Genomic DNA, 27,922 nt, shown 5'->3' on the forward strand with positions numbered 1-27,922 from the left:
CCTGTGCCTCCAGCTGCTGCCATCCCCCGTGCCATGCTGTTGGGGTGGTGCCGGTGACAATGGGAATATGTCCCCTCGCGCACGGGGTGCGTGACATTGCCTGGAGTTGGTGACCTGTGGTGGCTTGAGCAGGCTCCAAATCAGCCCAGGACGAGGTGCCTTTGGGGATGGATGGGGGACACCGCAGTGCTGTGATGCTCAGCTCTCCCTCTCCGTGAGATCCCGCTCCAGCCAAAAAGGGGCTGCAGGAATTTGGGGCAGGCCAAGGAGATCCACTACCCCATGCCAACAGGATGCTGTGATGGGGACGGTGACCCTGGGTGGGCAGTGCCACCCCAGGGACCCCATGCCAGGAGGTGTCCCATGCCATCACACCCCTGACACGAGCCTTATCTGGTGCCGCAGCGCTGCCGCTGTGCCCCGTCCCAATCCCCATCCCCAGGGCCCCCTGGGAGCGGAAGAGCGGCGGTGGCAGCATCTGTGCTGGCCCTGCCGGCAGCTGCCTGCCTGCCTGCCCTGCCCAACCCTGCTGCCGCCGTATAAATAGAGGCAGCGAGCGGCAGGGAGCTCCTGGCAGCCACCATGAAGGGCCTCAACCTGCTCTGCTGCTGCGTGGCCTCGCTCCTGCTCCTCAGCACTGCAGGTACGGCTGCCCACCGGGCTGTGGGTCTCTGTGGGGCTGTGGGTTCCCATGGGGCTGCAGGTGCCCGTGGGGCTGCATGATCCCCATGGGGCTGTGGGTGCCTGTGGGGCTGTGGGTGCCTGTGGGGTACTGTAGGTGCCTATGGGGCTGTGGGAACCCAGCAGGGCTGTGGGCACCCATAGATCTGTGGGTGCCTGTGGGGCCATGGGTGCCTATGGGCTGTGGGTGCCCACTGGGGCTGTGGGTGTCTGGGGGGCTGCAGATACCTGTAAGGTTGTGGGTGCTCACTGGGGCTGCAGGTGTCTGTGGGGCTGGGGGTGCCCTGCAGGGTTGCAGGTACCCGTGGGGCTGGGGGTGCTGGTGAGGTTCTGGGGTGCCCGGTGAGCCCAGCCTGTGCCCCAGGGCTGGGTGGGAGCCAGGAGCAGGACAGGGTGGCAGGGGTACAGGCGTCCGGGCTCCCTGGCAGCTCTGCCAGGGCTGCAGAGTCACCCCAAAATGTGCAGGGACACACAGTGGGGGGGGGCATGGGCAGGAGGGGATCGAGGGGGTCGTGCGCTGGGGTCCCCCCTCTGGAGCCAGGGTAGGCGCAGAGGCTGCCACCAGTGTGCTCAGGGTCAGGTGGCTCGGTTTGGGGCTGTGAGGACTTGGGGGGGCTGCTGGGGTGCTGGGGCACCCCATAGTCAGAGCAGGAGGGGGTGGGCTGTTTGCCCTGGAGGTGTCCTGTCATCCCCCCTGCCCCAAGGACCTACCAAGCAAGATGGAACTTTGGGTGACCCTGGACCCCCTTCCCCGGGCTGTCCCATCCCCGCTTAGCACCCGGTGGCCAGCTGGGCGTCCCCTGGGGCCGTGCGGCGGGGCGGCATCGCTGGTACCCTTGCTTGCCCTTGAGTTAATTTGGGCCGGTTCTCTGCCTGGCCGGGCTCTGGCGACCGCGCTGCCGGGAGGGGGGCGGCTAAGTATGGAAACAGCCGTGTAAGGGGACACTGTGCTCCCTGCAGCCACCCTGGCCCCCCCCCGGCCGCCGGCCCCCCCGGCCCTGCGCTGCCGCAGCCCCGCGCACGGGCACCCGCAGCTGCCGCCTTCCAGCACCCGGCACCCCCGGCCCCACCGAGTTTTGGCCTTTTAAGGGCATTTTGCACCATTCTTGTGAATACATGGGTTTTGGGGCTGGCGACTCACCCCGCTGGAGGTGGGGTGACCTCTGTGGGTCGGGTCTGGGAAAGGGGAGGGTGGAAAGGTCCCCTATGGGCATGGCCGCTGGCTGGTGCCACCCCAGGCCGGGAGGTGGCCCTGTGGGCCATCAGGGACTTGTCACCATAGCGGGTGGCCACCAGCTGAGGCTGGCACGGCCTGAGCTGTGGCAGACAGCGAGGGAGCAGCCCGAGGGATGCCATGGGGCTGAGATGGCATTGGGCACCAGCACCCTGCTCAGCCCGGGGCCAGGATCCCCCATCTCGGAGGAGGCTCCGGGGCCAGGAGGCGTGTTGGGGTCTGTGGCCTCGGAGCTGTCTCTGAGGGGCAGCTAGAGCCCCCGAGTCCCCACCCTCAGCATCTCCTGCTTATTGGGGGGGCCTGTATTTCAGCTTGGTCCTGTAGCTTTGGGAAAAAGATGTAAGCAGTGGTATACCTCCTGACCATGGGTCTGCTCCACAAGGACTGGTGGGGTTTGCACAATGAGTTTTGCTTTTCTCTTGGCACCAAGCTTGACTGTTGGATCTGGGCTCCTTTTGGGTGAAAGAGGTGGCTTGTTGGGGTTGTTTTCCCATTTTTGGGCCTTGTCTTCCCCCTTTGGTGAGAAGGCAGCGGGGGCAGCCCAGTGGGGAACTGGAGGCTTCACGGATGCATTGTGGAGAGGTGCAGCCCTCAGGGCGAGGGCAGTTTAGTGACGCCTGGGGCTGCTGGGATTCTGCTCTGAGTGCCGCTCCCAGAGGCCTGGGATGGGAGGTGCCCTGCACTCACGGTCGACTTACACAGTTCTGCCAAAACGGCCCATGGCCACGTGGCCGGGGCTGGTGAAGCTCCCCTGAATGGCCAGGAGCACTGGCAGGGCCCAGCACCCCCCATGGGACTGGGCGATGGCTCAGGGCGAGGGCACTTGCTGGCTGCTCCATCTCTGCTCCTGCCTGAGGGAAGGTGTCCTTCTCCCCACACTCACACCTTGGGGCACAGCACGGACACCCCTTCCAGGCTGGGTGGCCACAGTGAGTCCTTTGGCCACTGGGAATGGGCCATGAGGACGCCCAGCCGTGGCGCTTGGCAGCGTTGCCCTGGGGAGCTCTTGCCCCCCGCCCCCAGCCATCACAGATTTGAGTGCAAGGGCTACGCAGGGCTGTGCCATCACCACCTCCAGGCTGGACGAGGAGTTGAGGAAAGCCCCGGCACCTCCTGCAGCAAGTGCAGAGGGCACTGCGGGGCTGGCACAGCTCCCTCCTGGTGACAGTGAGTGTGGGCCACCACACCCAGGACTCCTCAGCCTGGGAGGTGTCACCGCAGGCTGGCTCCATCACCATAGCCTCATGGCATCTTGGGATGTTCCTCATCAACCCTGGACATGTCACCTTGGGGTGGGGTCCAACACCTGGAATGTGTCACTTTAGGGTGGGTTCCACCTCCCAGAATGGAACATCTTGGGGTGGGCTCCACCACTTGGGTTGTGTCACCTTGGGTGGGCTCAGGATCCGTGGGGACTCCTCACCCCGACCAACTCTGGGCAACCAGGGTCCCCAGAGATGGGGGACCCCTGTGTCCCAGTGACACCCTGCTGGACTCACTCCATGACTCCCCCCCAGCATTGGCACAACCATGGGTGCCACTGCTGTTGGGTGCAGGGGTAGTCACAGTGAAGCAAGGGGCTTGGGGTGCCACAGGCACCCATAGATCTTGGTTGCTTGTGCCACCCACATCCCTGTCACACCCCTGGTACCTCGCCTGGAGGAGATCCTGGCTCCCATGGGTGCATCATCTCTCTCCCAAACTTAGCTGAACACAGCAAGGCAGATGTCAGGCAGGCTGGCTGTCCTTGTCCTGGTGTGTAGGTGACAGTTAGATGGGCAGGATGGCCAGGACACCTCGTTTGTTCATGGCCCCAGAGGCACAGGGGCACCAGCAGGTCCCCTGCGAGATGGCACCGGGCTAGGAGGGCTGCGCTGTGCCCAGGGGCAACGCTCAGTGGGGTGCACTCTTGCCATGTCCCTGCCATGTCCCCACCGTGTCCCCCCTTGCCAATGCACCAGCCCCACGCAGATGCTCTCTCTCTGTGCTGGGAGTGTGGGCTCGCTGGGGTGCTGAAACCCCAGCCCGGCTGCCGGGTCCAAGGGTGACCAAATCGCTCATAAAATTGCCTGTTCTCCAGGCGCCACAGGAATAACAGCAGGCCCTGGTGCTTTGGCAGGGCTCCACCGGGCTATTTTCAGCCTGCAGGGACATTTCCCTTGTAAGCGATAGCCCAAGGAAGCCAGCAAGCTCCATGGGAGCTGGCGGAGGGGCTGGGGAGTCTCCGACTGGGCACCGCGAGTCGGGTTGGGGTGTTGGCAGCAGCAGCACAGCCCTGGTGCCAGCTAGGTGCGTGGCTTGACCTTGCCCACATCCCTGCTCGTGGGGGCATGCCGTGAAAAAGGGCTCAGAGCCACGTGGCTCCATCCCTCGTGATGGCTGAGCTGGGAACCCCTGTCCTGCTGCTGGGGGTACGGGTGAGACCCCCGGGCTGGGTACCGCTGTTTGGCACAACTGGGCAGCGTCTCTGCCTGGACATTCCCAAGGATTTCGGGATCTTGTGGGAGAACAGATCATCAGGCATTAAAATCCAGGCTGACAAGTCCAAGGGCTCTCCCTGTCCTGCCCAGGTGACCAGGAATCCTTGGGATGACCAAAGAAGAGGCATGGGGAGTCTTCACCCAGGAAGACTCACACTGAGTGGATGGAGGATGTTCCTTGGGGCCCCCGGGGAAGCCCGGGGAGGGTTGGTGAAGCCTCCATCGCTGGAGGCCTGGGCCAGCATGTCCTCTCTGAGGGAAGGGACTCCCCCAGCCCCAGCCATGGCACAGCGCTTCCCCTGGATCCTTCAGCATCCCCCGGGGCTGCGGAGCCCACACGGGCCACCACGGGTAGATGTTCCTCGATGTACAGCCTGACAGCTGCCTGTGCCAAAATACCTGCTGTTTTCTCACCATCTGCTCACTTACACTCAGATCTCCCCTGGCCAGGAAGCGGTGGCTGATTTATCTTCCACCGCCCTGATGTTCGTATCTTCTGCAAGTCAGGAGTGCAGGTTTTCTTCCAGATCTTTAGGGTGGATGCCCTGTGGGGACAGTTGAAAAAACACCCCACAAAAGTGATTCCCCATTTTCATCTCTATATTTAGAAAGCTCCAAGCCTGGTTTTAATCCCTTTGGTGCACCCTGGTGACACTTCTTTACCCTTTCTTAATCAAAATATCATGCAATTCTAGCCAAGTATTTATAGAAATCAAATACATTTATATTTTTTTCAACTAAACTTAAAATTTGCTCCACAAATGAGGTGAAGTTAGTCTGACAAAGATGTTTCCTATATCCCTGCTGGGCTCTGCATCGAAAAACTGGAAAATATTTACTTGTTGCTGGTGCCTTGGGATCATCCTCTGGGATGGGATGCTGTGGCTTTGGGGTGCGCAAGGGTCTGGAGAGCTGACCCCATCCTCAGCTGCTCTTGTTCTTGTGTCTTCTGGGCTTCTTGAGCCACCTTGCGACACTTTCCTCTCCCAGTGATGGTGAAGGTGTTGGCCTGGCTGGCTCCAAGCTGGTGCTGGATCCAGGCTCCCTCCTGCCCCAGCTGCTGAAGAGCTGCTGTGTGAAATGTGGGCAGTAAAACAACAGCGCTTCATCTGTGGGGCTCGGCAGCAGCACGGGGCTCTGCCAGGTCAGCGCAGAGTGGGAAACTGAGGCATGGGAAGAGCAGGAAGGAGATGCTGCCCACTGCTGTGCTCCAGTCAACACCCAGGGGTGGGTGTGCAAGTCTGGGGTGCCCAGGCTTGAGCCTGGGTGAGGGGCATGGACCCCACTTTGGGCTCCCCTGGCCCTGCCTCCCACCTGGGAAGGGTTAGTGGTTGCAGAAAGGTCAAGCTCACAGGGCTAATCCACCTTGACTTACTTTTTCCAGAAGCCAGGCTGTTGTCTGACATCAGCAGCACAGAGCATCGTAATCCCCAGGCACTGCACCCCCTGCCAGGCAGACCCCCTCACGGGGGCAGCTGATGGCCGGGGCAGGCTGGGGCTGACCCTTGCTGAGGGCAGGGTCAAGTGTCCCAGGGCCGTGACTCCTTCAGGTCCAGCCACTTTCCTTGCAGTTTTAAAGGGTTTCAGCAGAGCAAAGCACAGCCTTTCGGTTTTGCTCAGCTTGCCTTTCCCTGAAAAGGAAGGGGCAGACAGATTTGAGGTGCAAGCTGACCCCAAAACCTCACTGGGAGGACAAGGGGAGAGCAGGACTTGCAGGAGCCGGTGGATAACTCCCCTGGGTGCTGCAGGGGCTGGGATGTGGGCCGGGGAAGGGGGTGTGTGAAAATCCATCCCTGAGGCACTGCACATCGCCGGCCCCACGCTCAGGGCTCCGATTTCTGCTGGAGGGGGAGCACGTCCCTCCCAGGGCCACCTGTGCCCATCTGTCCCTCCTAGCCAGCCCCTGCCCCGGCACCATCCCTGGGGGCTGTCCCTCCTGCTGGACCCGTTTTGTCACTTGGGACCTTGCCGTTCCATACAGCCGCACGCAGGGATGGAGGGGGCACCGTAGCAGCATCATGTACAGCCTCTGGCAGCCATCCCTACCCTTTCTGCACGGGTTTTTCCTGGGTGCAAACCAGCCGTGGCATGCTGTGGCACACAGAGCCCTGCCACGAGCTCTCTGTCCCCGCAGCTGTGCCCTGGGGTGCTGTCACCTCTAGGGAAAGGGTCCCCAGGCAGCTGACAGCCCTCCCAGCCCTGCAGATGGGTGTGAGATTTGGGGTGGGCAGGGACAGCTCAAGCCAGGGACCCTCTGGGAGGTCAGGTCCCCAAGGGGAGTGGGGCAAGGGCTCTGCTCTCATGCCGTCCGGCTGCTTGGCACATGCAGGGTGAGAACAAGGGGAGCCCTGGTGTCACTTTACAATGTGGCTGTCCCCGGTCCCTCCCGGAGTCCACGGAGACCCACAGGACAGGCCCCAGGTGTGGACGTCACCCTTCGCTGGCAGCAGGGTGAGGGGCTGGGGCCAGCGGCCGAGGGGGCTGGTGCTTCGCCGTCCGCACCCTGCTGAGTTCCTTCTGATCCCCCCGTACAGTTGCTGGGATGTATTTTTAGCCTCCAGCAGACGTGTGGAGGGTGTTAAGCCCATAACCTTCGTCCCATTTTGCTGCTCATCGGCCGGCCATCTGCAGATCAGCACAATTTGCCTTGGGATGGATTTGGAGACCATGTAGGGGAAACAGGAGGGAGAAGGAGGTGGAGAGGGAAGAGGGACTTTACATAAGATCTTGAAGGTCACAGGAAATAAAGTCCGTGACCAGCACACAGGCAGAAACATCCCAGTTGGAGTGCCTGAGGAGTATTTCCCTTTTCCCACAAGGGAGGGCTCACGTGGGTGCTGGGGTTGCCGTTGTGCCTGAGCATGGTGGGTGATGGCACTACTGTCCCCCTGCATCGGGACAGAGGGGACACACAAACCCTGGATGAAGCCCTCGGGATGCATGGGGTCTCCTCTGCCTGGCTCCACTCCCCCCACTCCCCAGCCTTGACCCTCCTCAGCCCTCCAGATCACCAGCTATTTTAGGGCCAAGCTGAGAATATCCCTGTCCTTGTTGGCCAAGACGACCCTCAGGAGACCCAGGCTGGTCTCCAGGCCATCAGGGCCTGGCAGGGGCATGCTGGCTCCTGGCCACCCGGGGCTTTGCAGGTCAGACATAGCACATTCCTCTTTGAGTGGCTCCCGGGAATCTACGTGCCCCTAACGGGTCCAGGGGGTCCCACAGGAAGGTGACCTGAAGGAGAGGGGTGCCCTGGGTGGGAGGGAGGGGGGTGGGAGCTGTGGGGGGCCCCTCTACTTCTGGCTGGGAGATGAATTTGAAGCCTGGAGGCACCTGTGAGCCGCGTCCCAGCAAAGGACGGGGGAGGTCGGCGAGGGCAGGTCAAGGGTGACCCGGTGCATCCGGTTTTGGCAGGACAAGGGGCCGCAGGGACGGCGGCGGCGGCTCCACTGTGCCAGGCTGCACGTGAGAGCGACTGCACACCCTGGTAGGCCGAGGCACACCCCGTCCCTCCCAGCCGCCTGTGGCTGGCACAGCTGGCCCCCTGGTGCGAGCCCCCTGCTGCCGCCTGACTCCTGGCTAACAGCACCGCTGGCCCCAGCACAGATAGAGATGCAACCGCCTGCCCAGCATCCCCAGCCACGGCAAACTGGCTGCAGTGGGCAGAGTGGTCTGGGGCTGGCACTGAGCCAACCCTGGCTCAGCTCCCTCTGCTCTCAGCCACCGCGGTCCCCCGTGGCCAAGCCCAGCGAGCCCAGCGCAGGAGCCAGAGGAGAGGACTGGTTGCCAGCCAGCTGCCTGTGCCCAGCGCTGCCCGTGCCCGGCGCTGCCCGCTCGCCTCCCCGCAGCCTGGGTGGAGGTGGCATTTTTTCCTGGTTGGCATCTGCTTGCCAGCTGGAGTACAAAGGAATTATTTTCCTCTGAAACGCTTCCCTGGTATGCAGGCATTAGACGTTTCGGGGGATTATTTAGACTAGCAGCAACTGTTTGTAATGGAGACAGTATAGCCGGTGATCTTTTATTTTTGGCACCCGTTGACTAATGTTAAACTGCAGTTGGAGGCCTATGGAAAATACGGATGGCTTCTCCCAGGCCACAGAACAAACTCATTGTGTCCCCGCCAGCCGCACAGCACGGCAAATGCTTTCCTAGTGAAGGGATGCTCACAATAAATAGCTCCCGAGCCCTGCTGCTGGGGTCAGGCCCTGCCTGAGCTCATCTGCCTGTGGAAAGGCAGGGCCCCGCGCTGGGGAGCACCTCGCCCTGAGGAGCACCTTACGCCTTCCTCCCCCTTGCTCCTTCCCCCTCCTCCCCCTCACCCAGGCACCCGCCATGGCCAGTGCGATGGTCTCCTGAGGCAGGGCTGGGGAAGGACCCTTTTAACCTGCCAAGTGCCCGTGGCCCCTTGAGCTACACTTTTTCTTATTCCTTTCCCCCCCATTTTTTAGGGCTGCTTTGCCACCTTCCTGCAGCGCTTTGCGGTGGGTGGCAGCCACGGCCCCAGGCAGCCATGGCCGGCGCAGCCATAGGGCCCCCTGCTAGCATTGGCTTTGCTCCCTCCCAGAAACCACTCTTTGCACCCAGCTTCTTGCAACAGGGACAGAAAATTGAGCTGCAACTAGAGAAGGTTTAGGAAAGAGTTTAAACCTCTTTGTAACAGCCACAAATCCTCCCTCAGGCCCCCACCACCCCCCACCCCTGGCACTGATGCGGGGGCCAGTGGGTGCCCTGGTAGCCACATGCCAGTGCGGGTAAGACTGACTAAGCTGTTCTCATCGTTTAGAGCCGCATGTCCCCAGCACCGACCATGTCGGCAGTGCTGCCGAAAGCCCCTTGCCAGCCACAGAGCCCAGGCTGGAGAAGGCAGCTGACAGCAGCCCTGAGGAGGACCAGGACGGTGGCCCTGCCAACACCTCCTTGCCTGGCACCACTGAGGAGGGACACAGAGAGGGGGAGGAAGAGCTGGTGGGTGGCCTGACCGGGGACCTGGGGCCAGGGGATGGACAGCTGGAGGACACCACCACGGAGAAGGGCCAGGAAGGGCCCAGCAAGGTGCAGGGCCCAAGGGTGGACACCATGTTGGGCAACCCTGAGGCAGTGCATCACGAAAGAAAACATGGGCCTGGCCCCCAAGATGGTCTCTGTGCCCGGGAGGATGAGGAGCCCAGCGCCAAGGAAGTAGCCTCTGAGGAGAAAGGGCAGCCTGGGGAAGAGAAAATGAAGGAGCCAAGAGCGGTGTCTGCTCCCAAGGCAGGAGAGGAAGGGGGCGAGCAGAGCTCAGAGGAAGATGATGAGCAGGGGGAGTCTGAGGAAGATGAACATGATGAATCTGAGGAAGATGGAGGTGGAGAGTCCAAGGAGGAAGGAGAGTCTAAGGAGGAGGAAGAGTCTGAGGAAGATGGTGCTGGGCCAGTGGGGCCAGAGAACGGAGCTGAACGGAGTGACAAGGAAGCAGTTGGCGCTTCCAGAAAAAAGGTCCATGGCAAACCAGAAGCTGCCAGCAAGGGAGAAGCCAGGAATGGCCCTGCCAGCTGTCATCACCCACCCTGTGACAACATAGCAGAAGACCCACCAGCAGCAGTGGAAAACTTACCAGCAATAGAAGACCCGCCAGCAGTGGTGGAAAACCCACCAGCAACAGAAGATCCACCAGCAGCAGAAGACCCACCAGTATCAGAAGACCCACCAACAGTGGCAGAAAACCCTGCAATAGCAGAAGATCCACCAGTATCAGAAGACCCCCCAGCAGTGGTGAAAAACCCCCCAGCAGCAGAAGACCATCCAGTAGCAGAAGATCCACCGGCAGTGGTGAAAAACCCTCCAGCAGCAGAAGACCATCCAGTAGCAGACGACCCCCCAGCAGTCGTGAAAAACTCCCTGGCAGCAGAAGACCCCCCTGCAGACAAGCCATCGCTGGCAGAAACAGAGAGCCCACCCGGCCACAGTGCCCACTCAGCTGCCACCGAGCTCCGGCACAACCAGATAGGTTGGAGTCTTTTCTTGTTGGTGTGCTGTAGCGGCGAGAGTGACCTACTATCAACCCCTGGCAGAGCTGAGCTTGGCACATTAAACTGCGCCTAGTGCATGGCCCTCTCCTAATGCTTGTGCTTCCCATGCCTGCCCCTAACCGCTGCACGGCTGGGCCGGCTGCGGGCATCAAGGGTGCAGGCAGGAGCCCACGGATGCCTGCGATGCAGGCGCTCATTGCAGCGATACCAGAGCTGGCTGACATTTCCCTTGCTGCACTTTAAGTCCATGATTTCTGCTCTGGGCCATGGACATGGATAAGAGTTTTAACACCTAGACCCCTTTCAGCACCTGCAGACCTCTTAAAGGCTCTTTAACCTCCACCCTCAGAGTACTCCGGTCCCACAGCTTTCTTGATGCAGGGGCAGGATGCTGCCTGGGCTGGTAGGGCTCTTGTCCACCAGTCCTTGCCTCGTAGGGAAGGTGTGACGAGCTAATTCAGACCGATGAGTTGCCAAAGCACTGGCTCTGGCCACATTTGGTCAGTGAAAAGCTAGTTAAGGAAAAGGGACACCCCTCACCATGATTTCCTAGAAATGCTTGTGGACTTCGGCCCATGGGTTGGGCAGTGACCTTCAGACCCAGGTGTCTTTTTCTGCTTTCATCTGTAATGTCCCAGCTCAAAAGGTTCCCATTTGTGCTGAAAGGGAAATCCAGTTTGTTCTCTGCGGCTTTACTTGGCAGGTCAAAAGGTCTTCCTCAGCCCAACACTCAGTAGACATTCAACACAGTCCCAGGGTTTGGTGGTGCACCTCTTGGCCCAGGCATCCCCAGCCCAGCCAGCCAGCCCGGGTCTGTCCCCAGACCTATCCCCAAGACCCCACTAAAGCCCAACCCAGCTCCCGATATCAAAAAAAGCACTTGGAGCTGCATGGGACCCTCGGTGTGTCAGCACCTCCAGGGTGAGGACTCCTCTGTCTCCCAGTCTCATGGACACCAGGGTGCCTACTGCAGGTGGAGGCAGCTGCCTCATGCTCCCTGGGCCTGGCATGGAGCTGTGGGGGCCCCATGCAGGGGGCTCCAGCCTGGTATGGGGGCAGAAGCAGAAGAAGCAGGAGGGGATGACCTCGCTGGCAAAGGCGAGGCAGCCTGGATGGACCAAGCTGGCCAGTCTCTCAAGAGCCAGCCCCAGCCTTGCACATCCTCATGTCTCTGGCTCAATGTGTAATTTTTGGGGGGACCGGACAGACAGAGAGGCAGAGCAGAGCGTGCCTGCAGCCAAGGCTTAGCCCTGCAGGAGCCACAGCTGCGGGGGAAGCGCTGGGGCGGGTAGGGGCCCCTCGGGCTCCAGGTGCCACGCGTGCTCGCTCTAAGTCCCAGCCCTGGGAGCCCCGTCCAGGCACATCCTTCGCATTCCCCACAAGCGGCCGGCCCTCGCTCTACCCAGGGAGACACGGCATGCCTCCCTTGCCAGCCCCTCCTCAGAGCCAAGCAGTTGCCCACGATGTTCCCCAGGCAGCCACAGCCCTGGCAGTCTCCGCCAAGCCTCCAGGAGCCTTTGCAAAAGAGAAACCCAGCGGGTCCGTGGGTTCGGGGTGTGTGTGCTCCCCCATGCCCTCTCACCAGCAGTCGCTTGTGTGAGCTCCTGTGTAGACTCCCCCCTCCAGCAGTAACAGGTCTCCTTGCCTTTTTCCTCCAGAAGAGGTTGAAGATGCCAGCGAGCCGACCAAGCGTGACCGGTCCCACTTGGAGAGCACCCTCAAGCTGAACGAGGACAAACCTGCCGATGATTTCTCAGGTGAGGAGGCCTGGGTGGCACCGAGCCATGCATGGCCTGCTTCTTTAGTCCATGCTACCCTGCAAGACAGGCTCCTTGGCAGTCTGCTGCACCAATGGCATGGATGGGATTTTCCTTCCCTAGAGTGTTTTAGTTTTAACCTCACTTCTTGTAGGTCCAACTACAACCATATCTTCAATAACAGCCCTTTTGCTGCTCTTGAGATAATATATTTTAGGTATTTCAAAGACAGCCCCAAGGGCGTACAAGAATTAGGAGGATAGAGAAGCTGGAAGATGTAGATGGTGAATCAGCCCAAGCCAGCCACATCCCTGCCCAGAGAAACCTGGGGCAACCATAATAAAGGGCTGGGATTTTTATTTCAATTATTTATTGGGTTTTGCTATTATAAGGCTTGCTTCTGCTGGCCTCATGGGCAGTCTGGACTGGAAAGTCATAAAAGTTGCTGTGGAAAAGTTTCCTTCTTTCTTCTAGCAAGCAGTTTAGGGGCTGTGCCAGTGGTCCCTAGCACTGTGGTGGTCTTTAGGGATCACTGGTGCTGAGTACTAAACAGCATTAATGAGAGATGTTCCTTCCATCAACTGCTGGCATGTGCAAGACTGGCAGCAGATGGGGACAGTGCACAGCAGGAAATGGGTATCAAAATGTGTGACTGGGATCAGTTTGGCCAAGATTTCAACTGTGAGCCAAGTCCCTTGATCCACAGCTGAGTCACCCTCGAGATCTGCAAGGAACGCCCAGCAGCTTACCTAGGACGGACTAGGTAAGGGTGGTGGGGGTTGCCTTTCACCCATCTGCATGCTTCCACCCCTGCAGGAGCACTGCAGCGCCTGAGGAAGATCTACCACACCTCCATCAAGCCCCTGGAGCAGTCCTACAGATACAACGAGCTGAGGCAGCACGAGATCACAGGTAATGCCACAGGCACTGGGGTCTCTGGCACCATCGGGTCATTGGGATGCAGATAACAGCATGGAGAGCAGATCATGGAAAGGCTCGGGTAGTTTGTCTTCCGTTGCAGCTTTCCAAGAAAGCCACGAACATTCTGGGCTTAGAGAACATGCCCTAATGAACCCAGCGGCAGGCATTCCTGCATCTGCCTTAGCCCATCTGCTGTCACGACCATCTGTGTAGGCTGAGCATTGAACTCTGTCTGCTTCAGGTCTTCCACCTGCTAATATCAATGCCCTGTACCCGTGCCAAGCAGAGATCATGGCCCAGTGAAACAGGCTTGGCAGGGAGGCTTAGGACCTCTCAAGGCTGGGGATGAGCTTCCTGGAAGTGGCTGGAGCTGGCATCCTTCCTGCTCAGTACGGGACACAGCCATGTGGGCCAGGTATCCCTCAAGCTCAGCAGCCTTCACTCATCCTGGGAGTTAGATTTTCCAGCCTTTGGCAATTAGACACGTTGGATCAGGTGAGCAGGTCCCTGTGGCCACAGGCATTGCCTTGGAGTGAGCCCCAGCAGTGCATGTGTCCCCCCAGAAGAAGTGCAACTCTGGCCCCAAGATGCTCACAAACTACAGGAAGCTCTTGTGACCCATAAGACACAAGCAGCCTCATTTTCCAAGCACAGATGGCTCAAGCCCAAGTCTGAGGTCCCTGTTCACTGGGGTAACTCTCCTGTGAGCCCCCACTCGTGCTCTGTCCTGAGCCAGGGCCAGATGGCCCCTGTGCCTTGGCTGGGCAGGCAGGGGATGCTGGAGTCCCTGCTGCCTGTGTCCCAGGGCTGAATGCTCACATCAGCCTCCTGCCAGGGTCCTTCCTTGTCCTGAAGTTCTGCTTCCCTCCCCAGGTTTCCAGCCTCACACACCCTGGGGCTAAGCCCTCCCTCCTGGCGAGGAAGGACCTAGATACACCCTTCACGAAGACCTTCCTATTGCAGCTGGACTCTGCTCATACACCAACGCACGGGTCCCACATTCATCTGGGACATATCTCCTTAGAGCAGAACCCTTGTTTTACAGGCACCCCCACTTCAGCCCAAATGCAGCTCCTAAATCTCTGTCAGATATTTTGTAAGCGGGCTGGGACATTCCCATACCCAGCCAGCCCATCTCCAGCTTAGAGCCAGTGGGGAGCACGGGCAGGGACAGGGCTGTGGAGTCCTCATCACCAGCCCAGGTCCTGTCCCCTCAAGACACAGAGCACCCTGGACATCATCCACCAGGCACCCACAGGGGTTCTGGAGGGGGCATTTGTAGGTCTCATAAAACCCAAGCCCTGTGCCTAGTTGCCTCCCGCAGCCAGCCCCATGTTGCTGCTTTTGCCTGCCTCTCTGTGCTGCTCGCCAGCAGCTGGGGACCACAATCCTCTTGCTGTGTGGGAGGGTAACTGGGGGGTCACAGCAACATGCCACGCAGCAGCCAGCACGAGAGGGGTGCCCAGCAGACCATCACCCCACAGCTGCTGTCACCCACCCAGCCTGTCCCCTCCCTCACACAGCCAGCACAGCACTGCCATGTGACTGGGAAAGGAGCTGTAGGGTCGGCACCCTGAGGCGCATCCCCACAGCCTCCTCCGCTGGGGCACCGCGCAGCGAGGACAGCCCAGCCGTGCCCTCTCCCAGCTGTCTCCATCTGGGAGCTCACAGATTCAGCAACACCCAACCTCCTCTCCAAGCTGCTTTGGTCTATGTTGGTGGCATCTGCATTTACTCTCAGCTCAACCTGGGACACTGTTTAGGAGAACATTTAGGGTTACAGGGGCAGCTGGTGGGCTCCGAGCCTCTAATCCTCACTTTGTTTTCCACCACCAGAGAATATAGACCCCAGCCTCAGCTTCCAGCGCACAACCTGTTTCCTTGCTCAGGACATCCCACCCTGCCCTTCAGTCATCCCATGCCCAAGCAGTCATCTCCCTGCTCCCTTTTGGGGACGAAGCAAGTGTTTCTCTGGTCCCTGCTGGCTTCCTCCCTCCTAGCTCCTGAGGAAAGAACCACTAACGTTGTGTTTTCCCACCCTGAGGCCCCTCTCAAACCCAGCTCCTGAGCAGGACTCACCACAGACAGCAGGTCCTGGTGTTCCTCACAGTCTCATCTCACAACACTCCACAGTTTGTTCCACTTCACCATGAGGAACAACCACCCCTCAGGCTGACAGTCACCCAGGGCAGCTCCCAGCACACCCTGTTCTGTCCTACATGGCACTCTCCCTGCAGTGCAGATGCAGCCCCAGAGCTGGTAACCCACAGTCGCAGCCTCCTGGCCCCAAGGGAAGGGCACGTGGGTGCTGTGCCGCCTGCAGCCCTTGCCTCAGCCACGAGAGGCCCTGACCAGGCTCCCCTCAGAAATGTTTCTCCTGCCACCAAACACCTTGCAGCATCTCTGGCACCCCAACCATACCCTGGCACACACAACCCCATCCTGGAAACCTAAATCCCTCGTTAGCAGTGTAATTAGAGAAACCTGCAAATCAGTTAGAAGGTTGGCCCAGGGAGTCTTCTTGACCTTGCAAGGCAGGTAAGGACATAGTGGGGCTGAGGGAGCCTTCTCAGCTGCTTCCTCTGCATGGTGCCTCTGTCCTGTGTGGGTTTGTTGCACCAGTGGTGCCCCTGCAAGCTGGGAGAGGCTCCCATCCTCTCCCCTGCACCCACCCCCCATGGCAGGGGGGAGGCTGGAGGCCAGGAGGAACGGGACAGCTGGGAGAGCAGTGGGACAGGCCTGTCATGGAATATGTGTGACCTTTGGAGGTGTAAGCCAATATAGAGGGGTGCCGTCGCAAGCACCTTCGCCCCTCCATTATGAGGCAGCCCTTCATTTTGTCTCCCTTCCCATCAGCTCTGCTCGTGCACGCCGTCCAGTGCAATCCAAGGAGCCCTCTGCTCCCCACGGCTCACAAAAACACACATATAGTTGAGTGCCACAAGTCCCAGGGAAGCTGTGACTGCCACCATCAACCTAAGACTCTGACATGTTGGGGTGCATCCTAAAAAACTCACCCCACACCCTCTGCTTGCAGCGTGTTTAAGCCTGGCAGGTGCCATCTCCTGTTCCCTGCCTGCCACCCTCCTGCACCCCCGCTCTGCCATCCCACCTGGGTGTGGGCATGCTCTGGGCCTGCCTGTGTGCCTGGTCACCCTGTAGGGGCTGCCCCTAGCTCAGGGGTGAGGGACTCTCCCAGTCTGGTGATGGGAAGCTTGCTGTGAAGCCATGCCAGTTTGTGGTGCATGCTGGTGACCCTCGTAACTGTGTATGTGCTGATTACCGTGCCTGGATAGGGACTGACCTCCCAGTTGCCCTCACCAGCCACCTTGGGGCTGGATATGGGCAACCACACCACTGGGGTGGTCAGGGCACTTGTCGGGGACGGTTGCTGTCCTAACCATGGCTTGTTGGGCTCCGTTTGCTCAGTGAACGTTGCTGGGGAAGGAGATAACTCCACTAAGTGGGGCAGGAGGGTTGGGGTGCTCTCTCAGGTGCGGCAGCTCTGCTGGGGCTGCTCCCCCAAGCCACATCCCTGGTGTACAGGGCAAGTTGGGGTTTAGTGCTTGTTCTGGTAGCTGCGGGTCTCATTGCTCACAGACTGTAACTCCTTCTCTCCTGCTGGGAATGTGGCCGTCGCTGGCTTTTCCTGCCCACAAGAAGGCCAGGGCCAGTCTTCAGCTCCCTCCTCGGCCTGGGACAGACCCAGGCAGCCGTGTCCCTCCTTCGACTCACGGTACCTTTTCTCTCTTCCCGTGTCCCCTGCTAACAGCTTACCCTGGACGCACCCTGGGCTCCTCTGCCACAGGTTGGTATCGCTGCCTGCTACCTGCATGCTGCCAGCGCTGCCTAAGCTCTTCGCTGGCTTCCCGCTTTCCTATTCACCTGCCCCAACAGAGCCACACTTCCCAGGCACCAAGCAGACCCCAGTACTTGGCGTCCCATAGCACCCACCGGAGACAGTGTCCCCAGCCCTTCCAGAGCTCAGCACATGGGTCGCTGTGCTTTGTCCCTGACTCTGTGCATCCTGACAGCCCCCTCCCTCCTGCAGTCCCCAGGCTTTGATACCTTTCCCTCTTGGGTTAAGACTCAGGAGGTTGCGTATTCCTCCAACCATGGTTCAAAGGCATTTGTTGTGGACCTGTGGGTTGATCTGTCACCCCAGCATGAACCGGAGGAGCCCAGCAGATAACCCACCCTATGGAGGGGAGCTCTTCCCACCCTTCACCCTCCTACGTGCAGAAACTTTCCCAAACATCCACCCTTGATCCGCCCCCCCGGCTGCAGTTTAAGCCGATGAGCCCACAGCAGCTGTCCCAGTAACACAGGCTGGCCCCTGCGCCATGGCCTCAGCCCCTCGGGAGCCAGAGCTGGCTTCTCTCCCTGCCTGTCCTGCTCGGGGTGTGCTGTCAGGTCCTCCCCAGAGAAGCAGGAGATGGGAGATGGGCCAAGAAATGCCAGCCAACACCCATCCCTTCCCCTGGGTCACAGGGACAATATCCCTGCTGCGGTATGAGGCAGGGAAACCCCATCTTCTGCCCCCGTGTCCTACCCCACGGTCCCCGCTGCCGGATCCTGCTGAAGCGGGCTCCTCCGCACCCCGACCCCGGACACAGCAGAGCCCTGCCAGCACCTGGAGGGCCTCTGGCTCCCTGGCGTGCCAGCATGCTGGCAGCAGAGAGGGTTGTAGATATATATAGCATATTTCAGAAGCTGTCTTATCTGCATCTCTAGCTGCAGGCGCACACACGCGTGCTGCTTGTGTGGGTGTATGCGCACGGGGAGCACGGTGCAGAAGCAGGCTCAGGCAATCTGCAGCCACGTGTGGCTTGTCCCTCCGTCTGCGGGCACACGTGCTGAGTGGGTACTCGTGGCTTCTGAAACTTCGGGAGCGAGCCGGCCAGCCCTCCAAGGGCTGCTGGGTGGCACATCCCTGCCGTAGGCAGAGTGGCTGGCAGTGTTTGCGGTACAGGGATGGGATGGCAGTGTGGGCAATGCTGGGAGAGTCTCCCCAGGTGTTTTAGCCTTCCTGGGTGGTCTAAGGACAGAGCAAGACCTTCATGCCCATAGCTCAGTCTGAACCAGGAGAGGAAGGAGGTTTTGCCATGTCCTCTGCTTGGTCTAACATCCTCAGGACAGACTTGCACAGTGGGGGTGAGCTGACACCAGGCAGTTTTGCTGGGCACGAGGACAAGAAGGGAGAAGACCCGGGTCAGGGTTAACCCCACCTAAGAGCAGCAGCGCTCCCACCCAAGGGCAGCCTGGCATTGCAAGGAAGCTGGAAAAAACTTCCAGAAAGACACTGCTCTAGGAAAAAAAAATCTATTTGGACATCCAGATTGCTCTTACCCTCAGATCTGAACAGTCCAAGGCAAATGCAGGCTCTGTGGAGGGAGATGTGACCTTCCCAGCCTTGTTTGCCAGGTGCTTTGAAGGATTGTAATATGCTTTACTCTGCAGCTTAGAGAAGCTGTGTTTTAAGCTGCTGTGCTTTAAACAGGACCACAGACCCCCCCTGCTCACAGGCAGGGTCTGATCACTCACCAGTGTGCGACTGCTCCTGCAAACGCCACCAGGACTTGCCTGGCCGGAGCTGGGGTGAGCTTGAGCCAGGATGAGCATGAGCTGGGAGCAAGGCAGGCTGGGCTGGGAGCGAGCAGCCACAGGGTGGCTGGAGAGAGCTGCCGTGATGGAGCTGCCGCCATCCCTGCCCTGCAGCTGGCGAGGACTGACTCTTTTTCCCTGGCCGGCCCATCAAGGTGACCCAAATCGGTGCTGACACAGTGGGGGGACGTAGCAGGGACAGATGCCAGGCCAGCACCCTCCCGGGTGGGAGATGCTCTCTGCTCTCCCAGACTGTGGGCAGTAGTGAGGAGGACCCACAGGTGGCCTCACATCCTCAGGGCTGCTCTGCTACCTGGAGAACTGCAAGGATCCAGTGCCTGGCACTGCCCACAAAGCCCATGGGGTGCCAACACCCCGCTCCCAAAGCGAGGGTTAGAGATGGGCTCGACGAGCTGTCGGTGACCCAGCTGGGGGGTTGCCTGCACCGCTGCCCGCCTCGGCAAGGCAGGGCTGAGATGGGGACATGAAGCGGAGCCGGGGCGTAGGGGCTGCCTGTGTTCACACAGCCACGCCTGGCCAGGTACGTGTTACGAAAGAGCACGCGGGGACCCGCCTCAAACCTCTGGCACAACATCACAGGGGATAATAATAATAATAATAATCGTCATCCGAAACCCAATTAAAGCCAGCAAGCAAATAGAGCAGTGGTGATAGAGTGGCACAGAAGAATGAATAATAACAAAAGTCTGAGGTTTCAACATTTGTTTTTTGTCCTGTGTGAGAAGACAACGGTTGGATCCCCACAGCTTGCAGGCAGGAAGCGGGCAGCAGGCAGGGCTGTCCCCTTGCTTTGGATGTGGCTGCCCTGCCACATCCCTGCCCTGCCTCCCTGATTTGGGGAGGAGAGTCGAGCTGCATGGATGCAGCTGTACCCCGTGAAGAGATGTCCCCAGCCCATTCCCTTCCCCAGTGGTGACATGGTGGCTCTGCAATGGGCAGATACAGGCAGGAGGAGGCTGGCACGCTCTGCCCAAGTCCGGCACCCGTGGTTGGATGGGTTGGGTACAGACCTGCCATGCAGTGCCCTCTGGCACCCTTGGGAGCAGGAGCTCAGCACCATGTGCGCTTTGTGGCTCCCCCAGCCTTGGAGATGGATCCCTGGCTTGTTGGAAAGCTGCTGGCTCCTGCATGGGCAGCAGCCACAGAGCAACAGGGTCTCTCAGCCACTGCAGGGAAAATACTTCCACAAAGAAAGGGTGTCAAAGGCAGTGTGGGTCGCCCAAGGGCATCTCCTTGACCTGGGCCACAGGGGAAGGCTCAGCTCTGGATGAGAGACAGCAGATCCCAGCTCCTTGAGAACTCACTCATCCTCATCCAGTTCTTACTTCCATTTCTGGCCTGCCTTGGCCTTGAGCTGACTTGCAGGCTCCCAGCTGTCCTGGGCACAACTCAGGGGCTGGAAAGGGCCAGAGGCTCCTCTGGCTCTGCCAACTGGCTGCCCAGTGGCTGGGCCTGGGTCGAGCAGTGTGGACACAGGCTGATTGAACGAGCCCCACTCGAGCAGGGATTGCTCCTGGGAGCAGTGGCTACGTGTGCCCAGGGACCTCCGTGCTCCTGGACTGATCATGTGGCAGGGGAACAGGTCCTCATGCGCCCACCACCAGCCTCCTTGAGCCCCTTAGCAAACTGCAGGACTTGAGGAGTGCGGGATGGGGACTGTAGTCGATTCGCCTCCTGCCTTTCCCCAAACCCAACATGGGGCTGTTTGCCCAGCCTGCCATCCCCACACGGGGCTGGAGCCTCACACCCAGCCCACACGTGGGCAGGGACCTTCTGCTTATCTGGAGGGCTGGGAACCACGACCTGGCTGCAGATCCCTGCGAGGTTATGGTGGGAAGGCTTGCAGGCAGCTGGCACAAGGCTCACATCACACTTACCGAGCACAGTGCCATAGTGATGCTTCTCAAACCACGCCAGCTCCTTTTGCACGAGGCATTTGTCTGGTTGCAGCATGGCCAACCTCCTTCGCGTGTCCCATGCTTTGCGGCAGCTGCCTTCAGACAACACTCCCCACTGCAGCCAGCCCCAAACTCACTCCAGCTAAACCAGAACCAGAACGAACAAGATTTAAAAGATCTTCAAGTCCTCTCATAGCCTAAGAAGGGCCAAATCTCGAAGAATGTGAGAGAGCTGAGGTGAGGTCTCCTGCAGAGCATGGTGACGTCCTGCTCCTGCAGACACCGGGGCCTGTTGCTGGGCGATGCCTTGGCTCGTGAATGGCTGGTGGCCCCAAAAGGGTGGTTGTTTCCCCAGCAGCATCACCACGCTGCTCAGATGGGATGCTCGTTACAGCTGGGAGTTAATCGCACGGCGGCGACAGCTATTGTTTCTTCACTTCCTCTTGTTATTTCCCCTCTCCACAGATGGGGAGATCACTTCCAAGCCAATGGTGCTATTCCTGGGACCGTGGAGCGTTGGCAAATCCTCCATGATAAACTACCTCCTTGGGCTGGACGACACTCCCTACCAACTTTACACAGGTACCACACTCACAGCTCCCTCCCTGCTCAGCCAAGGGCGTGCTGACACCTGCATTTCTGCATCCAGGCGGTCAGCAGCTCCCGGTCACGTATCTTTGATCCCCCTCGTTACGGCAAGGAGGTTGCAATCTGGTCCACGTTGCCTAGTTGTGGTGCCATGTGGAGGGAGAGGTTCTCCACCACTGCCCAGGGCCTGCCCACCCTCCTCCAGGAGGAGGAGGAAGGGATCTATCCCTGCAGCATCCCTGTCCCACAGCACAGGGCTCACTGCCTCCGACCTCATCCGTGAGAGCAGCAGTCACACCACAAGGGCAACTCGCCTTTGTCTTCTCCCCTGTCCTCCTCATGTGGAGCCAATTAATTAATCTTCCCAGGAGAAAAGCCATTCCCCTTCCCTCCTCCCTGCTCCCACAGATGTCATCTCACAGCTGAGGGCAGATGTCTGTGGCCAGCTCTGCGCTGTGTTAATGAGGGTTCCCAAGAGGTGTTTCTTCAGGGAGCCTTGTGCAGTCAGGCCACTTCCAGAACAACCAGTCCCTGCAGAAAACAGCCCTGATGGCATTTTCTCAAGAGGTTTGTCAAGAATTTCACAGGCCTGCTGGTTGCCTTCCTCCAGCATCTCTCGGCAAGTGAGCAATGCTCCTGAGCTCCCTGGCTAGTCCCAGGCCAGGCCTGTCATGTCTGTTGCCCTGCATGGATTTCACAGCTGTGCTGCTCCTCTCGTTGCTGGGCAGGGGCAGAACCCACCACCTCCGAATTCACTGTCATCATGCACGGCCCCAAGCTGAAGACCATTGAAGGCATTGTGATGGCTGCTGACAGCGCCCGCTCCTTCTCACCCCTGGAGAAGTTTGGGCAGAACTTCTTGGAGAAGCTGATAGGGATCGAGGTGCCTCACAAACTGCTGGAGCGAGTCACCTTTGTGGACACACCAGGCATCATTGAAAACCGCAAGCAGCAAGAACGAGGTAGGGGTTTACTGGGTTCATCTAAGGGACTCCAGAAAAGATGCCGTAACAATGGGAGATGACAAAGATGGCTGAAGCACAACAAGGAAGAGCCTGAGGCTAGAGAAGGGGTCTTGCCTTGGAGGGGATGGCGACATTTGTCTGCCCACGGCTATGGCAGCAGCAGCTGGCACCTGGGAAACATACCCAAGTGTCATCAGTCAGAGCAGGCATTTCTGCTGTTTGGAGGGGGGACAGACAGGCGTTTCAGCAAGGTGTTTCTTGGGGCCTCTGTGGGCTGTTGATTGTTTGCCTCAGCTCAACATTTAATGCCCCGCTTGTCAGCTCTGGAGCCAGGCTTTGCCAATGGTGGGTGCTACAGCAGGGCCCAGAGAAGCACTAGTCCATCCCCACAGCACCTGGGCTGCCAGAACAGATGAGCAGGGCTTCCTGACCCACTTGATGCCCACTGGGGAAAGCAATGATGTGGCCAGTATCTGCTCACAGAAGCAGCAGGAATCTGTGGCCAGCAGCAGGGAGAAAGAAGGTTTGGAGGTGAGGCTGAGGGAGACATGTAGTCGCAGGCCCAGACCCACAGGGATGGGTTTTCATGCCAAGAAGCTCTGAAGTGTTTTCAGCACATGAGAAACAGGTTCTAGGCTGCATGGGAAGTCCGCTGGGTCTCACACCCTGTTCAACCCAGACAGGACGTGAGGCACGGCAGGCTCAAAGTTTATCTGTCCCTTGCCCTGAAGGGAATCATCCTGTGCTGGCCATTTCTGCTGGATTTCTCTCTTCCCTCTCCTCAAGGTTACCCATTCAACGATGTGTGCCAGTGGTTCATTGACAGAGCTGATCTCATCTTCGTTGTCTTTGACCCTACCAAGCTGGACGTGGGCTTGGAGCTGGAGATGCTGTTTCGCCAGCTGAAGGGCCGCGAGTCTCAGATCCGTATCATCTTGAACAAAGCTGACAGCCTGGCTACCCAGGAGCTCATGAGAGTCTACGGTGCCTTATTTTGGAGCCTGGCTCCTCTCATCAACGTTACAGAGCCACCCAGGGTGTATGTTAGCTCCTTCTGGCCCCAGGAGTACCATCCGGATACCCACAAAGACCTGTTCCTCAAAGAAGAGATATCACTCCTGGAAGATCTCAACCAGGTGATTGAGAACAGGATGGAAAATAAGATCGCCTTCATACGCCAGCATGCCATCCGGGTGCGCATCCACGCCCTTTTGGTCGATCGCTATCTACAGACCTACAAGGACAAAATGACCTTCTTTAGCGATGGAGAACTGGTGTTCAGGGACATTGTGGAAGATCCTGACAAGTTCTTTATCTTTAAGTCCATTCTGGCAAAGACCAATGTCAGCAAATTTGACCTCCCCAACCGTGAGGCTTACAAGGACTTCTTTGGCATCAACCCCATCACCAGCTTTAAGCTGCTGTCTCAGCAGTGTTCCTACATGGGAGGGTGTTTCCTAGAGAAGATCGAGAAGGCCATCACTCGCGAGCTTCCTGATCTCTTGGGAAGCATCGGCCTGGGGAAGAAGCCCAACGTTCTCTCCTGCGACATCACTGGGTGTGGTGAAACCCCCAAAAATCGCTACAGGAAACCCTAAGGTGTTCTGTAATATAACCATCCACATGTTCCTACCAGTGAATGAGCTTATGTCTTATCTGTCCAAGAAGCCGTGGTTTGTTAACCCTTTGAGTGCCATGCTGGCAAAGGCTACTGTACAATGAGGACTTTGAGTCATTGACATCGATGGCAGGGGAAGATGGGTGGGCATAAGAAAGAGAATAAAAACTGTGAATTCCTGACATTTTATCTTTGTTCTTTTGAGTAGAAGGCAATGTTTAAGCTGTAAGTATGAGCAATGCACAGTGAGCTAGAACTGTAGCTGCTTTTTCACTGTCGCCAAGAGTGCGTGAACAGGAATTTCAACCTCTGCATCCCCGAAGCCGGCAGGGAGTGAGAACGAGGACACAGCGTGAGAGCACAGAGGGGAGCAGTGACACACTAACCCAGGGCATCACCAGGAGCCCTGGGGGCAAAGCACTGGGCAAGGAGAGAGAGGCCAGGTCCCAGCTGTTGTTTTCAGGCACAAACATTCTACAAATATCTGCAAATATTGATCTTGTTTTTCTTTCTGAGACTTTTAGGTTGCCCAGTGAGTTCTCCTTTCGCATAACAGCTGAGCTGAACTTCTGCAGCCTTCATCTGGGTGTTTGCTTTAAGAAGGGGCTTTTGCAGGGGCATTTGTAGTTCCAGACAGGTAGTCGTGATGGGATTTGCAAGTCCTTGTCATATGAAGCAGTGGGCCAGAAAGGAGCTGAGCTGTGCTGGAGGAGGAGGGCCAGCTCCCCAAATCACAGAGATCCACAGGGAGCCGTGAGCAGGTTTTCCTCCCCCTGGGCCAGCATGGGGACAGGGCACTTCATCTCCATGTGTGCCATCAACCTCAAAAACCCATGCCAGCAAGTCAAGCCTGTGGAACAGCAGGGCTCCAAGGATTAAGGGTTTGGTAGTTTGACCTTGTTCAAGTCCATGTTGCTGTCTTCTCAGTCAAACCCCTGTGTTTTTGTGCTCTGTGGAGGGAGGCAGGAACAGGGGGCTGCAGCCTTTTGCCCATCTGTTAATCTGTTCTCCCTAGGAAACCCAGGCAGGTTTCTCTGGCTTGTTCACAAAACTCCCCCCATTTTAGCCACGATTTTGTTCTCATCTCTGTACATCACCAGTCAGTCCTGGGAGGAGAATGAGTATTGCTTTGGAAACACCCGAGCAGGGTGAGGTTCCCTGTGAACAGCCAACCTTGAAACCCAGCAGTGAAAGCCGGGGGACTAGGGGTGGCCGCATCATTCGGTCCTCATGGCCAGCACAGCTGGCTGCTGAGCCAAGCACAAAACAGCCAAGAGGTAGATGTTGCTCTGGAAGGAGACCGGCGCCTTCGAGTCCACCAACAACCTGCTGAACATTCTTTCTCCATTCTCCTGCCAAACGACCACAGCTAGCACTGCTCTCCAGGAAACCTCTGGAGCAGAGGGACTTACCTTTGACAGGAACAAGAAGATGTGGAGGTGCTGGGTGAGGCAAGAAAGAGGCAAAAGGACTGAAAGAGGGAAAGAGAAAGCTGGGAATGGAAGGCTCTGTTGTGATGGGAAGAGTGTGCAGGGCAGCGCCCCTCGTCTCCATGTGCACAGAGGGACGTGAGCTAGGGCAGAAGTTCCATGGAGCTCCATGTCCCCCAGCACTGAGACCAGGCACTGTGAAGAAGAGGGCTCCTCAAGTCCAGGTGAGTCTGCGGGGACATGGCCCCAGACACTTCCATGCTCCTTGTCTCTGTTTCGAGGTGGGACTCTACCTCTGAGCTAATGAAGACAAGACTCAGATCTACATCCAAGCATGGGAAGGGGCATGCCTTGTGCAGAGGAATTTTGCCTGCAGCGCAGAGAGGACCACAGGTACAAGTGAAGGCAAGCAGAGTGTCAGAGACAGCAGCAGCCAGAACAGCCTGGAGAGAGGTGGTGTGCTCCTGAGTCAGTGCCGTGAGGTCTCAAACCTGCCCCAGAGCTGCTTCCCCCCTCCACTGTTGTTCCTTCTTCTTTTGTGTACATGACCACATCTCTCATTGGTGTCTCTCTCTGTCTCACCCACTCCTCTCACTCTCCTCCACTGGGCTAGTCTGCATGGTTTTCTTAAGAGCTAATGGAATAGAAACACTGACAGAAATGTGCTAATATTGTCACTGTTTCTGCTGCCACAGTGTGTGTCACTGTCACGGCAAGCAAAGGCCATCAAACGTTTCTATTAGGAAGCACTGTATTGTGCCATCTCTTTCCTTGCTGCCCTGTTCCCCCAAAACCCGTGGGCTCTGGGGTACCCAGGGAAAGGCTCCCCATCCCGGCGAGGAGCTCTGACTCTCCCTTATGCCCTTGAACACGAAGGCACCTTCGCTCTGCTCTCAGGCTGCTCCCATTGTTCTCCTCATCCCTTCTCCGTGTTCCTTTTTGTTCTGCTTTATCCTCCAGCACTCATTGCCTCCTTTCCTCCCTTTTTCTTCCCTTCAGCACCTGCACGCCCTGTGCAAAGCCCTGGTGCCCATGTTCTTGATGGGGCTTCCCTGTGACAGTCCAACCCCTTTTCCCCTCCCTGATATAATACATTAGGGTTCTCTTCCCAAAGCGATGGCAGCAGTGGTCTGAAGCTGGGGGTGTTTTCTGCTCCCCGTGATACACACTGACTCGGCTCCTTGCTGGCTTGGGGACACACCGACACCAAGATTCTTTCTCTCCTGCGGATCCGAGTGGCTGTCAGTCCCAAGAGGATTGCAGTCCCCAGCCCAGCTATCTCCAGGCTTTCTTAGGGGCATTCTGGAAAGCTGGGACTGGAAATGGGGAGCAGGGAGACCTTTACATTTTGCCATGAAACCCCAAGCCCCCATGCCCGTGACACTGACAGGGATGAGTGTCTTGCCCGAGAGCACTGCAGGAGGGAGGGAGCTGGGACACAGGCCCACATAGATGCCCGTGGTCATGTGCATTGGGATAAAACTGTCAGCTTGAACATCAGCCTGTGTAATAAAACCTGGTATTTTCCAAACACACTCCCTGGAGATGCTCGTTTTGTTTCTCCTGCTGGTGTGGTGTGAGCACTGGGGCTGGGGTGGCCGAGGGGGTGTAGCTGCAGGAAACAAGGCAGGAGCTCCCATCTCCTTCCCCGTACCGGGGCCTCGTACCCTTCCCTCTCACTGGACCTGCTGGCCACACCTGAGCCATTTGGTTGCATTTTCCAACTTGTCTTCCCATGCCGAAGGCACGAATGGGCAAGCTGAACGCCAACTCCTTTGCTTTGCACCTCAGGGCAGCACAATCCTCCCTGGTGGGACAGATCCTTGCTCCCACCCGCACCAGGGGATGCTTTTTAAACCCCCTTTGTGAGCGGTTCCCCTCCTCCTCCTCCCCTCGCAGAGGCCCCCACCATGCTGAGCGCTCAGAGAGAAAAGCCAACCCTCCCCTCCACCCCGGGGACCACAGTCCCCCGGGGCCCGGCACAAAGCCGGCTCTGATTCACTCGCGGGGGCTCCGACACAAAGCCCCGGGAGAAGCGGGAGCCGCGGGGCTGGCGGTGAGCGCTGGCAGCCGTGGGGCTGAGTCACGGCCGTGGGCCCACGCGCGCCATGGCAGGCACGCCGCCCCGTGACTCAGCCTCGGCGCAGGGTGGGCCGGCAGCACACAGGGATGCTCTGCGCCACGGCTGCTTCTCCTCCCTCCAGCATCACGTTCGCAGCCAGGCAGCCAGCCCTGGCTGCTGCCTCGGGGATTGCCCCGCAGGGATGTTCTGGCTGAGCCCTGCAGCGCTGGATGCGGCCTCTGTCCTCTCCCTGGAGGCGAAGGCACCCGCAGCTGGGCAGGAGCAGTGCTGCAGAGCAGGGCCTGCACCACCCGGCTCCAGGTCCGCGGCGGAGGGAAGGGGATTGGGGACCACTGCAGAGGGCAGGGGGTCCAGGACCACGGAGGAAGGCAGGGGGTTCAGGTCCACAGCAGAGGGCAGGGTCTTGAGGGCCAAGGAGGAGGGCAGGGGGTCAGGGACCATGGAGGAGGGAAGGGGCTTGAGGGCTGTGGAAGAGAACAGGGGATTAAGGGCCATGGAGGAGGGCAGGGGGTTAGGGACCGCGGAGGAGGACAAAGATTTGCGGACCATGGAGGAGGAGCAGGGGGTTGGGGACCACAGCAAACAACAGGGGCTCTCACCAGCCTCCCAGCAAGAGGCAGATGGAGGCACCACCCCA

At 58.7% G+C, this 27,922-nt stretch overlaps 1 protein-coding gene across 5 annotated transcripts; it reads left to right on the forward strand.

Annotated features, from left to right (window-relative positions):
- Positions 1–509: 509 nt before the first annotated feature.
- On the forward strand, positions 510–26,737 carry SRL (sarcalumenin). 5 transcript variants are annotated; one of them, XM_074919456.1, is made up of 9 exons: positions 545–643; positions 9,176–10,100; positions 10,272–10,378; positions 12,059–12,157; positions 12,974–13,069; positions 16,851–16,886; positions 21,067–21,183; positions 21,918–22,151; positions 22,941–26,737. In XM_074919456.1, the coding sequence occupies exons 1-9, from the start codon at positions 583–585 to the stop codon at positions 23,750–23,752; spliced, it is 2,487 nt and encodes an 828-aa protein (XP_074775557.1). In that variant the 5' UTR covers positions 545–582; the 3' UTR covers positions 23,753–26,737. The 5 variants fall into 5 exon arrangements, with proteins under 5 accessions (XP_074775558.1, XP_074775557.1, XP_074775553.1 ...); XM_074919452.1 differs by having other exon boundaries at positions 9,176–10,378; XM_074919453.1 differs by having other exon boundaries at positions 9,176–10,378; positions 12,062–12,157.
- Positions 26,738–27,922: the final 1,185 nt, after the last annotated feature.

The sequence above is a fragment of the Athene noctua genome, chromosome 15, assembly GCF_965140245.1.
Source record: "Athene noctua chromosome 15, bAthNoc1.hap1.1, whole genome shotgun sequence".
Classification (NCBI taxonomy): domain Eukaryota; kingdom Metazoa; phylum Chordata; class Aves; order Strigiformes; family Strigidae; genus Athene; species Athene noctua.